The sequence below is a fragment of the Corvus moneduloides genome, chromosome 3, assembly GCF_009650955.1.
Source record: "Corvus moneduloides isolate bCorMon1 chromosome 3, bCorMon1.pri, whole genome shotgun sequence".
NCBI classification, from domain to species: Eukaryota; Metazoa; Chordata; class Aves; order Passeriformes; family Corvidae; genus Corvus; species Corvus moneduloides.
The window spans coordinates 100373566-100389972 of NC_045478.1; the positions used below are offsets into that span (position 1 = coordinate 100373566).

The 16407-nt window shown below is 40.6% G+C and overlaps 1 protein-coding gene across 1 annotated transcript in view; it reads right to left on the bottom strand.

Annotated features, from left to right (window-relative positions):
* Positions 1–16407, bottom strand: part of USH2A (usherin) — a 387508-nt gene that overhangs the window by 20207 nt on the left and 350894 nt on the right. Inside the window, 3 exon segments of the mRNA XM_032102996.1 lie at positions 4599–4917; positions 5921–7437; positions 8256–8483. Of these exon segments, the coding sequence (XP_031958887.1) occupies positions 4599–4917; positions 5921–7437; positions 8256–8483 (2064 nt within the window).

Below are 16407 nucleotides of genomic sequence, written 5' to 3' on the forward strand. Positions count from 1 at the left end.
TTGCCATGGTTTTGAATATGTCAGAATCACAATTTACTGAGGTCTTGCAAGAGTGGTGCTCGAAGAGTCTCACTGGTAAATCTGGATGCCAACAAATACAGTCTAATATCTGTATGTAATTTAATGAAAAAAAAAATCAAGCTTTTGTAAAAAAACAAGCTTTTGTTGCATCAACACACCTGAATTTAAGACTGTGTTGACAAGAGAAACATACTGCCTGAGGTGGGGCTTACTGAGTAAAATTACATGGTTTCAAATGGCCCTTTTCCCTATTGTGTGCCTTCTACTAGGGGAAAGGAAGTATCTCATTCTGCAAAAGGATATTTCAGGTAGGTATCATCATTGCATCAGTGAAACAACATAGTTATGTCTGCTTTACTTTTCAGAACCTGAGGTCAAGCTTGGTAGTCTAATGCAGATGTAGTATGAGAAAATCTCTTTAACTGGAAGCAGAAACCTTGTAAGAACAAACAATCTTACAAACAAAATAACAAGCAGGGAATGGAAGAAAGAACTCTTTCTTTTTTTAATGTCTCTGCTTTGCAGTGCATCTTTCTGTCAGAGAGATGGGAAGAAATGGGGAATTAAAACAATGAAGAGGAGCCAGATACGAGGGATACTACACATGGGTGACAATCCATCACTGGTCAGTTGGAAAACCAGTTTTACCCCATTTTAAACTGCAGAAGTCACTGACCTGTTTGTCAGTAACTAAGCAGCACAAACTGGAGCTCAGCCAACAATTTGACAGATAGGCTGGTAAACCAAGTGTCCTTCCTGGCATTGGAAAGTGACCAATAGGGCTAACATATTCTACACCCCATGTAGTTGGTCCTTCCTTAATCTTCATGACTTTGCACCCATTTTTTTTCTCTTTACCTCTACAAAGTCAAAATATTATTTGTTTTCTCTTTGAGAGGACCCAATACATATTTACCCTGGTGTGTCTCAGGGTATTTCCTAGACCCTTCACTTGGCTGCAGCAACAGGAGGCTGAGAAGGACTCCACACACAGGAGGGATGCTGTGCCTCCAGCAGTGGTCAGAGGCGGCAGCTCCAGCACTGCAGACCCTATTTGGTGCATTGAACAGTCCTCTTGGAGAATAAACCTCTGCAGGGAGCCATAAACCTTTCTGAAAAGGGACAATTGTAATCTTCGGTCTTTTACATGTTCTGTGCCTGCCAAATAGAAATAAGGATGTGTCCTAAACCAGGAAGACATTAAGCCATTAATCTAAAGAAGCAGTTTTAAGAACACAATTAAGTGCAATCGTGGAGGAGTGATACTGCATTTGCATGGAAATCACACCATACTGTGACAGCTCTGCTTTGCTCTAAATGCCACAAAGTCTCTGCTCGGAAGGGCCTTTCCTTAGCTGAGAAAAGCAGGTTTGGCTCTATAGGCTGCTAGATGGTAGCACTGCACACGTCTTTCAGTGATTCCTGAGGAGGGCTTACACATTCTGCTTCAGAAATATTCAAGGAATCAAAGGATTGCACTTGCAAACTCATTAGGCATCATGAGTTGTAATGTTTGTTTAAGTCAGGGGGGGTTTCAGGAGATGATGCAATAGCACATATTTAATAGAGTTGGGGATATCAGGCAGAATTCCAACAAATACCTAGAAGTTGCTCTAGAAAATGCAAATATCTAAATGTGCAACTAGACCAACAGAGGGAATTTTGAAGATCTAAGTGTTTTGGAGTACGGAACAGTAGGCACTGTATGACATGTAAAAACCCACTGAAACCTAGTAGGTGCTGATATGCTCATGTAGATGCTGGCCCTTAAAGTATAAATAGGCTTCCTTGAAGAATAGTGATCAAGCATTTCAGGGCCATAGTCCCTTTTGTCATCACGAGCTTCTAAACTCACTTCATCATTTCTGGAAGTGCAAATTTTGCACCTAATTTTATAAAACCTAGTATTCAGCTGAAGTTTCCAGGAAAAAAAAACAAAAAACAACAAAACAAACCAACAAACCCAATGAAAAAAACTCTCAAAAAACCCCCATATTCAAAAGTCCTGGTTTCAGGTCCAAAGAAGCTATTAGAGCATTGAACTAAATCTCAGTATCTCCAAAAATGCCGGAGAGAGTCCCATCACAGCACTTTATCTGCATTCTGCTGGAGGAAATTCAGATGCATTTAAAGTTTTATGTCCAGCAAACAAGCCTCAAATGCAGAGACAGGAGAATCAATATCCAGCTTAAGTGAAATATAAATCTGGGTTTCATCAGCATAATAGCAAAAGCCAAGCCCTACACTTATGAATAACTTGTCTCACAGGCAAGATATAAATTGTCAACAATGGAGAGGCTCAGAGTAGATCCCAGAGGACTGCTGCAAGTGACTTCAGCAGAAGACAAACAGATGCATTGAAAAACCTCTCATGGTGAAATAAATGGCCACTGGTGAAAAAAACCAAAAATGATTTAGAGTTCCAATCAAAAGCTCAGCCTGGTTATGGAGCAGAACCAAGATAAAAAGCTAAGTCTTGAATACAGCACAGTAAAGCACAGGAATCCGATCAAGAGGCTTCTTTTTTTTTTTATTTTTCACTGATAAGTCATTAAAAATGTTGGCTGAAGAAAGTCTCTGTGGTATCAACTTCCCAAAAAACAGCTTCTGACTGAGATAATTAAAAGTTAGTCCAGCTGAGAACATCACACAGCCAATACCTACAACATACAGCTTGGAGAGCTTTACTTCATCTAAGAAAGATTCCTAAAAAGTATGGTTTGAGTCTGCTACCAATGCTTGCTGTCTACTCAGCCCCATCTGCACTTGAATTCTCATTCCTCACAGATCCTGACTAAAGCAGAAAGGAAATCTGGTCTAACAATAGTTCGGCCGACACAGGCTGTACAGTCTCCATCCTTGCATCTGCAAGGAGGGAGGACTTGATCCAAAACTCAGCTGGACATAGCCCTGAGAGCCTGCTCTATCTGGACCTGCTTCAAGCAGGGAGTTAGGCTAGATGCCTTCTGGATGTCCCTTCCAAACTGCACGACTTGATGAGTCTATGACACAGATACATACAGCAGCTGGACAGAATAATGTGATAAAGCAAGATTTTAGGTTTAATTCTTCATGGTTTCTGGCTACTAAAAATGAGAAAGCAACAGCAGTGGAGCAGAGCTGTCAAAGAACCTGATCTACACAGTGTGCTCTCATCAAACTTGCAGATGACACCAAACTGGAGGGACCAGGTGATATGCTGAAGGGCAGATCTGCCGGTCAGAAGGGCTTGGAGAATGGGAATTTCAGCAAGACAGATGCAAAGTCCTGCTCCTGGGGAGAAATAACTTCTTGCACCCTCACAGGGTCAGCATTACTGACCAACTAGTGAGCACCTCTGCTTGAAAGGACCTAAAGGTCTTAGTAGATAGAAAGTTGAATACAAGCCAGCAGGGTAATTTGGCAGCAAAGATGGCCAACAGCCTGAGCCATTTAGCAAAAGCACAGTCAGACAATTAAAGAAGTGATTACCTGCCTTTATTTAGTGTCTGTTTTGTTTTGGCCCCCAAATACAAGAAAGATATTGATAAATTGGAGCAAGTTCAGTGGAAGGCCACCAAGGTAATCAGGGGGTTGGAAAAATTTGCCTATAAGGAGAAGCTGTGGGACTTGGGTTTGTTCAGCCTGAGGAAGAGATGGCTTCGGTGGGACCTGATTGTGGCCCCCCAGCACCTACCCACAGGCTAATGAGAGGGTGGAGCCTGTTTCTTTACTATAGTATGTGGTGGGAGGGGACAAGAGAAAACAGGTATAAGTTCAAGCAAAAAAGGTTCAGGCTGAACAAAACAAAAACCCTTTTTTGCAACGAGGACAGCCAGGCAATGGAGCAGACTGTCTGTAAGGTTGCAGTCTCCTCCCCAAAGGTTTTCAAGATGCATCTGGATAGAGCCCTGCAAAACCTCATCTGACCTCTTTACTGACCCAGGCAGAAAGTTGGGCTGGCTGGCCTCCTGAGAGCCCTTCCAACCTGAATGATCTTGTGATCCTATAAAGCAAATGAGCCTGTAAAAGAAAGATTGCACCACCTAGCTCAAGACATGGAATGCACTGCTTCAGGTATATATGAAACAAAATGAGAAATAACACCAAATCAACAGCAAATTCACTTTTGAACCTCTCAAAAAATGTGCTTGTTATTCTAATGACTGATTTAAAGAGAAAACAACCCCAGTCCCTCTTAATGTAAACTGCTCTAAGATCATAAATTAAAAATTAATTCACAGTAGATTGGGGGAGGATGGAGAAAGAAAAAAAGAGTACTAAAAAAAGGCTGCCTTCTAAGAACTAGAATTTCCCTTAACAGGGACTTGCTGAGGCTCTGGAGGGTACAAAAACATTTAAGATACACAGGCACCTACCACTAAGCTAAAGAAAAACAAATGCTGAATGAATGTATTTCTTGTATGAAATTATTTTCAGCTTCTCAACTCCTTAAAATACATTCACAATAAACATTCAGGTTTCACAATGCTATTAACATTAGAACTGAGATGTGTATGTTCATTGTAAGTGTAAAGTAAGGCTCTCAAAGTGTACTGAAATCATAATCAGAGCTGCTAAATAGCTTCAATTCCCACCTGATATTCGTACTCTGTGTAAGGCAGCAACTTCTCGTCTTTGAAGGAGGTTGACGAACCATTGTAAACAAGTGAGAGGTCTAAATTTATGTGAGCTTGAGTTGTTCGCCTCCTGTAAAGTTCATAGTACAAAATCTTCCCGTTTGGCTGCTTGGGGCCGGTCCACAGGATGGAAGCAGTCGACTGGAAGCCGCCGGCTGTTTGTATTTCAATGAGAGGGGCCGGCTGCACTGCCGGCGGCGCCTCCAGCGTCTGTGCCGATGCCCACTCACTGGAGGCACAGCCCAGCTCCGTGCAGGCTTGGAGCTGGACTTCGTACCTTCGGGAACGCAAAGCAGGAGAAAGGTGATTAAAACGCTGCAGATACAAATATAAACTGTGCGTGAGATCTGGCAGATTTCTCAATTTCCCCCGGTCTTTGGAAATTTTATATAGGAACACCGTTTGTATGAACACACAGATTATGTGCTGTGCTTTATATAGCAAAGAGGAAGAACACTGTCTTCTGGGGTATTCTTTGGGTGTGGTTTGGGTTTTTTCAGAGCACAGTTAACATCTGCAGGAGTCAAGTGATCAAAATCATTTTGATGATATAAATCAAAATGATGATTCATTGTAAGAGATGATTTGGATGTCATTTGAGAGCTGTAGAACTCCACTCTATTACTCTCTTTGGATTTAGATTAGTTATATGTAAATAGTAGACAAACTTATCAACCATGTAACACACACAAATTATGCCTACACAAATACATAAGGAAAGGTCAGGTAAATAATCAAGAATTAGTGAGGAAGATACTACTTCAGTATCAAGTGTGCTTCTGCAGGAGAGTCTGGTGCCCTCCCTTAAGTTTTAGCTTTCACTTAATCACAAGTCACTCGTTTCCAGCTCAAGGGTTCCACCATGTTCCTGGTGTGACCCCATTAATATCAACTCAACTACACTGTGAATGGGCCAGCTACTACAACTTTGGTCTCCCCACCCCGAATGTTGTCAACTAAAGCCCTATTTATTCTCAACAGCAGACACCATGTGAAAGATAAACCAGTACAAGATCGCAGGTTTCGGAGTCTATAGCAGAGTGCTGAATTACCCCTTCTATTAATTACAACCTAAGTCAACACTATGTACTTCGCTAAGATGATATAAAGCTGGTGTTACTATAAATTTAAAGGAAAACAAATCCTTGTTTTATTATTTGCTTTTTAGCAAACAACCCCATGGGTCTGACTATCTGTTTAAGCAAGATGGCTGAGTTGTCTGCCAGCCCACTGCCCCATCCCACAGCATTTATTCAACAAATGAGTTCTTCCATACTTACCTGCAGTAGGGCTGTAGCTGTGCCACTATGTATGACCGTCTCAGAAAGGAAACATGAGAAGCATCAAAGTCAAAAGTCTTCTTTCCTGTTTCGCCAGGCTTGTGGACTGAGACTGTGTAGTTTCTAATGTCACCATTTACTTTGATAGGAGGATCCCAGGCCACCAAAATCTCACTGGAAGACCATGCCTGCAGCCTAGGAGGCAACATCCCAGATGGAGCAGAGGGGTTGGTTTTTATCCGAGCTGAGGGACTGGTCACGCTGCCCTGGCTGTTATTTGCTGTGACAGTGTAGCTGTACTCCATGCCTGGCGTTAGGGTGAAATCAAGATACCGAGTTTCCAGACCAGAGTACACAAGTACACCATCCCTCCTTAGGTCATAGCTTGTGATTTTGCCATTGGGCTTATCTGGGAGTTTCCATGTGATTTCAATTGACTCTGAGCCCATGACCAGCAGCCTGGGAGCTTCCATATTTAATGGTGGAGCCTCCATGGTCATCACAGACTGAGACGTGCTAGAGGTGCAGCCCCCAGCAGTACAGGCGACCAGTGCAAAATCGTACTGCGTGTAAGGCTGCAGGTTAGAAACCGACATTTGCAAACTTTTGCCAGGATAATACTCTTCATTGCCTAATTTCAATATGTACTTGGTGATATCTCCATTTTGTATTTGGGGAGGTGCCCAGGATGCACTGATTTGAGTGGCACTGACAGCCCGCAGAGATGGGGGCTCCACCAAGGCAGGAGCTGCTTCCAGTGTCCGTATTGCAGCTGGCTCACTGGTAGAGCAGCCCCCCATGGTACAGGCAACCACTGCATAGCTGTACACCGTGTAGGGCAGCAAGTCCTCATCCACATAGCTGAGAGTAGCAGCGTCGAAGCTGAAAGGATAGAGAACATCATTCTTCAGCAGCCTGTATGACTGCAGAATGCCATTGGGCTGTGCCGGGGGCCTCCAGGATATGAGCACATTATGGGGGTTGGCCGACACCACGGATAACCTGGGGACAGCAAGACTTTTTGGGGCAGTTTGACTAGTCTTTGCCACTGTCCAGGAGCTGTCAGCATAGCCTGCTGCATTCCAGGTGCGTATTTTATATTCATATCTTGTCCATGGCTGCAAACCTTTATCATTATATGTGAATGTATTACTTTCAGTGTTATATTCTGTGAAAACAATTTTCTCATCTTCCGTTGTTGCTCCGTGCCCCACAACATTCTCTTCTGTGCGTCTGTGAATAACTTCATAGCGAATTATTTTTCCATTCGGATTAACTGGCTGCAACCAGCTCAGTTCAATGTTGGTGGCATTCACTGCCTGGATTACAGGTGCCATTTGGGACACTGGGGGAGCTTCATCTGTCCAGACTGGCTGGGGTGGAGAGCGAGTGCAGCCTGCTGCATTGCACGCCTCCAGCATGAGGGTGTACAGGGTGTACGGCTCGAGGCGCCGGAACAGGAACTGGCGAGATAAACCACTGTACTCCAGGTGGTCATCGCTGAAAACATTGTACGTCTGGTGAATTAAGAAAGAAAAAGAAAGAAAGGCAGGCAGGGAAGGAAAGACAGAAGCCAGGATAAAAGGAAAACAAAACAAAACAATTTTTGTCAATAACCAGTAGATGAGATCCTTAATCTTTGCAATAGGGTAAGGACTATTAGCCAATGATTCAGAAACTTACTTCCTTGCTAGTAACAATCAGATCACTGATACAAAAGGAATGTTTTGATCCAATTTTCATGATTTCTTCATTTTGAATGCAGTAATAAATCACTTAGTGACAGTTTTCATTATATTTGATTGTTATCAAGTTTCATTGCGAGGCTCTCACAGGCCAGCAGAAAGCTTCTCACGGACTAGCTCTAAAGAAAATCACTTAAGGAAAAAAACCTCCAAATAAACCTCTGTAGTTGCAAACCTTGCAGGTAAAGGTTTACACTCAGTTGAAACCACTGAGCTAAAAGAAGTCTCAAATTTCAGAACAACATTCTATCAAACCCAGGTTTTCTAGAAACACATTTTGGTGATGCTCAGTGTACAACAAGTAAGATTATGAGGTTTCATGTGCAGCTTTCTATGCATTAAATGAACAATTTGGTTCAGTGTAAAAGAAAATTTACAGTCACAGAGTAGCACAAGGATGTTAATATTCATTTTAATAAAGTGACAAGCATAGAGAACTCACAGAGTGTCTTGTGCTTACATAGGACTTACATCTTATTTTAAACTATAATGCATACAGTTGAGTCTTTTTCAGCAAAAAATGTTTTAATTTGATATTCAGCATTTCCCTTCTCTTTTTTAATCAAGTGAACTGTCAAGATGAGTATTACCTTAATCACACCGTTGGGTTGGGAGGGCTCTGACCATTTCAGCAGCAGAGCCCTGCCATTTTCTTTCTTTTCCACAGTGAAGTCGCTCAGGCCACTGGGTGAAGCTTCCAAAGTTCGCACAGATGTCCAGGGGCTTGAAACCTGCCCGGCGTTGTTTACAGCTACGACATGAATATGATATGTTGTGAAAGGTTTCAATCCAAATAAATGAGCCTGATGCTTTGTTCCCTGAAGCAAGAATACAGATGTTTGAGTTAGTTAAAAAAGTAATCAGCATCTGTGGTTTATGTCACTTGGAAAATGAGGCCTCAGCTGTGGGTCACTTCTGACTGCTTTGCAGAATACCCCATCTGGTTACCAGGATTTTTTTGGGGGGTTTTTTATGATTGAACCTCAAAAAGAAATTAGGGTTTAAAAATACTATCTATCATTCTGGTGGAGCCTTTGGAGCTAATTCCTTGGGATTCCTCCACAGACTGAATCTCAGCTAGGACACAACTTACAGTTCATTTAGCATGTGTCTGAGCTTGCTCAGTGAGAATGAGGCCTCCTGGAACTGGACTCAAGCATGTAAAAATCTGTGGTACATGAGTGATTCCTGGCTCTACAGAAATCTTATCCCTCTTGTGTGTACATGTGACATTTCAGAGGCATGCTGTCCTGTTCAAGCTACTTAGGGCATTGTAATCTGGATAAACAGTTTGTGAATCCCACCAGGCTCAGCCAGGGCTGCAAGGACCGGGGCTGACCTGCTCCCACACCAGAGCACAGCCCAGCAGAGGGGTATGGTGAGGATGCAGGCTGATGGACATCAGCCATGGCCAGGAGCAGCCACTGGAGTCCCAGCGCACCCCAAACAGCATCTGACACAGACCTGACACTGCTCAGGCAAAGAGAGCCTCAGCACAAAGTCTGATCTAGGCAGGAGGGTGGAATTATTTTGAACAGTCACAAAAGGCACAGTGACCAACAAAAGAACAGGAGTAACATGTTCTAGTAGGAGACTGTGCAGATGTGTCTGATCAGAGGAGCAAAGAAAAAAAGGAGTTCAGCTGATCACTGATATATTTAATCTCATTTTTAGCTGTACTTTGGCATGAATTATATAGACCACAAGAAAGGGAGTGCAGGAATTCAGTTGCGTTCATGTGATAGAACAAGCTGAAGTCAATTTCCCTGTGTCAGTAAGTCGTATTAAGTTGTTAAATGCTAACATTTTCAATTGTTTAATATTTAAACATTTGTTAAGCTATCAGACTCAGAAACAAATTTTAAAGAAATATTAATTTCTTTTTTAAAATATTAAAAGTTAGATCATAAATATTTAAATAGTTATTTCCTCAAAACAATGAGTTAGTCTTTTAGATAAATATAGCACAGCATTTGAATGACCATTATGAATATTAAATCTGAAGATGCCACAAGTACAGATTATAAACATACTTTTCTGATAAATGATTCCTTTTTTCTGTTAAACAGGGCAAACACTAGCAAGATTAATAATGCAAAAAAGTATAATTCTTTGTTAGGAATTCCCAGTCATCACTGCCAAAAAAGCATAAGCTGAAATGCAAATAGCAATCACTTCGAACAGATTATATATAAAAAAGCTCTGGCTGCCATGGGATATTTAGAGATATCTTTTGTCATAAGAAACATGGAAAGCATGTGGGCTATAAAGCAAAAACATATGTATATTATCAATAGCAGCACCTGTTCAATTACAGTTTATTTCGGTATGGAGAATTTCGTTCAGCCCCTAGATGGCAATACTATCAAACACTTTTTGTAACATGAGTACTTAATGATTAACAACGTGCGTTCAGTCATCCAACATACTCAAGGCAGCCATTAAAAAAATAACAAACCTGATTTCATTATAGATTCTTTTAATAAACATTTATGGCTTAGATCCTTGAAAGTGGAAGCGTTTAAACTGCCATAGCCAAAAAACCTATACAGCCGACTGCGAAATTATGAACTGCAGGTTAAAGAACCACGTTTAAATCGAGGCTCATGCTTAGCATAAAAATCTGGCATCAGAAATTATGTTGGCACAAAACATGATTAAAATTAGCTTTACAATTGGATGTAGTCTGTATTAATAGTTTTTATGAGGACAGTTATCTATTAGGTTTTCAAAACAGAACTTTTAAAAGCCTAAAATTTACATTCCGTGGTTCGGGGGTGGGGATGGGAGGAAGGGAGAACACAGCATTAAATTATTGCCCCTGAACTGCTACACAGAGGCTCTCTGAAGGTACAAACACATTATTAAAAACATCAGACAAAAAGCAATGGCTCTGCTTTTTAATGAGCTGCATCATCGAGTGGCTTCTTGTGACAGCAGTGCTACAAAACACTAGATTTCTGTTTTTTCTAAACAGAAAACCAGCATATTTTTCATCACCCTCTACCATTTTCCCACTAAACCCCAAGATTTAATTATTTACAACCCTCACTACACTTTGAAATGAAACAAGGATGGAGGGATTTCCTTGCCTGCAGTTCATCATGTTCTCTGGAGACTGCTAAACCATTCCTTCCAGGGATGACTTTTATCCCTGGCTCCTACAGATACTTCTTGAAGAGCAAACGGTTTACATGTATTTTTGTTTTGTTTGGTTTTGAAGTAAGCTCAGGGGATGTACTCCCAGAATACAGAGCCACGCTTTCTCCCCCTGCACTGCTGCCATTGCCAGTTGTGAATTTGCTCAGCTCAAAGGCTGATGCTGAAAAGAGGATGGATGGCAGACTCGGTGATTCATTTTAAGAATCACTTTATGTCCTCCCATGACATTTTCAGCCTAGAAATACTGTCCCGCTGGAATGGTCAAATATAAATTACAAAATACACCTTGCACTGATAGCACTGTAACTTCGGCTTCAGAGGACAACGACACAGCCTTAAACAGCGCGGGAACAAAATCATTGTCTGGAATATTCTCCCAGTCTTCTTCTGCAAAGCCATAAACTCATATATCCCATGTTTACACATGTTAACAGTCCAGATTTCATTCACCATTAAAAGAAAACCAACAAAATAAAATTCTAATGTGAACATTAAGATGTTCATAGACTGACTGACCATGAAATCCAATGGACTACAAGCCCATGCCCTCCTGCCTCCAACTGTGGCGCATTCTCACTCCATCAGTCATTAAATTAAGAATAATCCAGCAAACATTTAAGTGTGTGCAGTCTCACATTCCTCCTCTATGACCCTTTCATTCTTTCCATGTAAACACTTATAGAAATGGACACCTGAGGGAGGAGGGAGGTTGTGACAAGCCACTGTGACCTGATCACACTCTGTAGCCCAGAGCCCAGCCTTTGACACAGTCCTTGCTTCTGGCAGCCTGGTCTCCTCTCCTGGTGCAGCTCTGGCGGCACTACCACTACTTCCAGCAGGATCTTTGGTTTTGCTGTGTAAAATGCTTCACATGCTGCCAGTGGCAGCACAAGCTCTTAACAGCAACAAATACACTCCTCCACTAATTCCACTCTTCTAACTGTAAATTAGGATAAAAGTTATTTAAAATAAAACCTTGTTTTAACACATTTTTCAAAACATAAAACGAGAGAACATGAATCATGAATAATGTATCTGTCAAGATTTGCTTCAGATTGCCTTTTTTGTTTGTTTATTTTTTAATTCATGAACACAGAAGTCACTTAAAAGTCTGGAAACAAATTAGCATAGTCTTTCATGCCGTTCAAAGACAGTGGCATCCATAATGCAAGGTGCCTGCCTTCTTTGCTACCTCTTGGTCCTCCTCCCAGTCATGAGCAAGGCTGTACAGCCTTGAAGGGTCTGATGATTTTACACCGCCTACTGTGATTGCTTTTGACTACTTGAAGTGCCCCTAAGGTGGCAACAGGGTCAAGAGGTCTTTGTAGGCTGAAAATGATCAAAAATTAGCATTGATCTGTAGCTGTCAATAATACTCGGCACGGGTGGACTCCCTGCACAAATGTTTAAACTGCATACAACTACACAACCTAGTCATCTTTGAATCGATCGATCTGATGAAGCAGCACTTTCCAGGGGTGTCACTCTGGGCTTTTCCTCATCTTTCAAGGCAGGCCAGCTTACCCAGTTGCATAGGTCTCAGGGCATGAGTTCAGACCATGACAGACACATCAGAAGATCTCTGAACCACTGAAGAGCTGCTCAACAGGCAGCTTGAGTATCTGTCCCTTCTTCAGGGGTAATCATCAAAGCTCAGCAAGTCATCACCCGTCATGTTAAGGTTAGGCTCTGGTTTCTTCTCTCTCCCTATCTTCTCTTTCTACCATAATCTCTCCTTGGCAGGTATCTTTTATAGCTGAATAAAAAGCTAGCTCATTCTTTCTACAAGCCTCTAACTAAAGTGGCATCAGACACTACCACGCTGTTAATTGGAGTAGTGGCACAGGGATCCAAGCCAGCTCTTTCATAACCCATGGACATAAACGATGGGAAGGCAGTTCAGTGGAACATCCCCTTGTCTAGAGGCAGAGATGGGGAACTCTCCCTGGAAAAGGGAGGAGAAAGCTATGGTCTCCTGACAGCCAGAAGATCAATCCCACCATCCTATGATGGAAACTTTCAAATTCCCCATCAAGGAAGTCAAACAGACTCCTCCACATGTGACAGAAGCAAGGGGGAGTGCTTGGGGGTTTATAAAGATACTCAGTTTATCCTCACCTTTGTCATTATCCTCTTATCCAGTTCCCTGTCTAATCCAGACTCTTTGCCATTTTCTGCAAAGCACTGGGAGCACTTCTACCTTGACTCTGATGTTCACTCTTATTTCCCAGACTATTCTTAGCCCCTGCCTTCACTCTGAACATTGCACTGAGCTCCTATTCACATGCAAACAGTAACTTGTCCTTTGGGCTGCCTTCGCTCGTGGGCTTATATCATGCATGCGGTGTCTTTTCCATTTAAAAAATCTACTCTCTTCCTAAAGCCTTATGCTCAGATTCACAAGGATCTAACTTATGGATACACAAGTAATCTATGAGTCTATTCCTGTAGCAATGAGGACTGGAATATAAATTATTCCTATGTTAGTACTGAAAAACCTCAAAGGTTAGTCAAACAGAAACCAACATGTTATTCATTTAACCAGAAATTATCTTGCCTACAGGTAATCAGAATTTCCATTTTTTTACAAGAAATTGATGTTGTACTATTTATCTTCCTCCCAATTTGTATGAAAAAAAATTTAGACTTTTCATTAAATTGTTTTTTGTAAATTTCACTCTTCAAATTTTTCATTTTAAGAACTTTGCATTTCGTGTTAGAATTTTAAAAATTGCCTTTCAACACCTATTTTTAATTTCAAATAATGATTTGATTATGTGATATGAGCCAACAGGCTTTCAATAGCAGCAAAATGTACTACACAGGTAATAATTTTTATGGCAAATAAAAACCCAAAGAAATTAAAAAAGAAAACTAGACAAATATTTAAATAAAACTTTTTTAAGTTTGCAAATCCAGATTGTCCCTTATTAAGCCTGAAATAATTTTTAAACATTTTTGTCCAGGGAATGTTCATCCAAATTGTCTTTTGTTGAGATGAAAGGATACTCTTCCTCTCCCAGCCCAGAGATGGATCGATACACTTTCTTCTACAGTGGCAAGGAAATTACATTCAAAAAATTCATTATATTTGAGCCTGCTTTTCTATAAATAAATTTAGGAAATTTTAGTTTAGAAATGTATTAGAATAAATTCAGCCCACAAAGTAAAGCACATGAAATAGTTTCTTATTAAAACATAAATGTTGATTGTGTGATCATAAAGTATTCTTTTTTTGAGATTCCTGGCAAAATGAATGCTTTCTCTTTTTTTAACTTTAAGAATGTTCTTGTAATTTATTTTTAAGACAAATGGTAGTTTTGCCATCAACACCAGAGAACACAACTTTTCTCTCCTCTGTGACCCCATGTTCTCATCCTTTCCTAACAGCACCATGCTAGCAGCATTTTTAATAAAAACCCAAATCTGCACAGCCTGTTTCACTTGCCACATAACTGAATCACTTCCTATGCCAACTGTCCTACATGGGCTTGTGGACTGTACTAGGAACAAACCTTTAAAAACAGCAGTAATCTAAACGCAAAATATTCTGCAAATAACAACAATTGATACCTGATATAAAAATATTACATTGCAATTCATTTTCCTCCTTCTTGGCAGGGCATGTAAGGAACTGTGAATTGCATGTAGCTGAATCTGTCTCATGGAGTTGCTGCCTATTTTCACAGGAGACAGTTTTCTTTCCTGGCATGGCTGGGACCTGCTGCAGTCTCACCGGGCATCTGAATCCCCAGCTTTGACTTGAAAGCAAAGCAACACAAAGAAAACTAGGATGCATTGCACATTAAAACGAAATCAAATAAAATCAAGTTGGCCTTTGGGTAGCAGTACACTTTTAAAACACCAATGATGTTGCACTTTTGATGGTAAAACCTTAAAGAAACCTCTTTGGGCAAAGTCAACATTGCTATTTCAGTGAGATTCTCCTCTTTCTCCTTCTCTTTCTCTTTCCCTTTTCCTTTCTCTTCTCTTTTTTGCTTTTCTCTTCTTTTTTCTTTCATGATTATTTCTTTAAAATTCATCAAACATCACTGACTGGCACCTTTTCAAAAATGTATTTCCATCTGTATTTGTCTAATTTCTACTAAGAAATACTGAAACCCAAAAAAAGATTCCTTTTTCTGCATGACTAAATAAATCAAATAAACCAAAATACCAATGACATGACATTCCACTATAGGCACCATCTAGAGGACGATGTCAACATGTTTTTCTAACATTAATATTTTATCTCTAACAACACTCACAAGACCTACTGTATAATAAACCACAGTTTTTCGCCTTATTTTCCCCCCCCATATTTTTCCACTTCAAACCATGTTTATTATTCCTCATGGTGAAAAAGTGAGGTAGAAGGAAAGAAGCAGCTCTTTTTATAAACTAGATAGATGATGGGACAGTTTCCCATAAACTTTGGGTTTACTCAGTTCAAAGCTGATATCACTACTTATCCCAAATGGTACTTTTTGCTTTCAATAATCATGTTGAATACGAACAGCTAGACTAAGTGTCTCTTCAAACTAGGACAGGCTACATCTGAAGGAAAAATAATTAGTACTATTTGAGACACAATAGAGCATAACAGAAAATACTTAAATCCCAACAAAACAACAATTATGTGTCACCCTTGGAAAAATGCACATATCTTGTATGTCCTGGTCTTCAGCTGAGTGGGGGGCATGCTTTGTGGAAACCTGGTGGGAGTGCAAGAGGAGAGAGCAGCTATATCAGCAAAGACTTCATGGTAAATAAAATGCAGCATGATATTAAAGCAACGTCAAACCCTACAGAATCGAGCTGGGAGATTTGTGTGATATTCCAAATTCACACACCACGCAATGTGGAATCTGCATAAATTCATCAAGGTAGTGCAGAGCTTGCAATTTGTTGGGCCTGCCTCAGCCACAAGGGGAATAGGAATGGAGCATCTTTGAGGTGAAGCTTTATAATCTGGGACAGAAACACATCTTCAGGGAAGGTAAAAAAAGCTAGGAAAGTCAAGCACACAAAGTCTTCTTGGAGTTTGTGCCTCTTCATTACAACTGGTGCACTCATCCAGCTGAACTCCAACATTACGCTTAACGTAAGTACCACATGTAGTGCTCCTGATGAGCAATGATTTTCCATCCATTATTTGCTAACATTTAGGAGTGGGGTTTCTCTCATGGATTTATTCCATAGTGTCTGTAGACATGGCAAGAGAAAGAAAAACCACTACTGCTGTCAAACAGCAGCTAGAGCCTAAGGGCTCAAACCTGCAAATGGTAGGGGGCACATCCTTAATATGGAGCATTAGGAGGTTAATGTTATATTTCTTCCTAATGCCATAAACCGCATTTGCCATTTGATATTTTGGCTGATGGCCAGAATCAGAGCAAACAAAATCTGGACTGCCACATCAGTCTTCTTAGTCTCAAATTTTTTTTTTTAAATTTTTCCCTAAATATGTCCAGAGTGGCAGAAGCTTTATAAACCAATGGAATGAAACCATGAATGTTTTTTTATCCATAAAAATGGGTAATTTATGTCCATGAACTTCTCAACTCAAGGTATCTTACG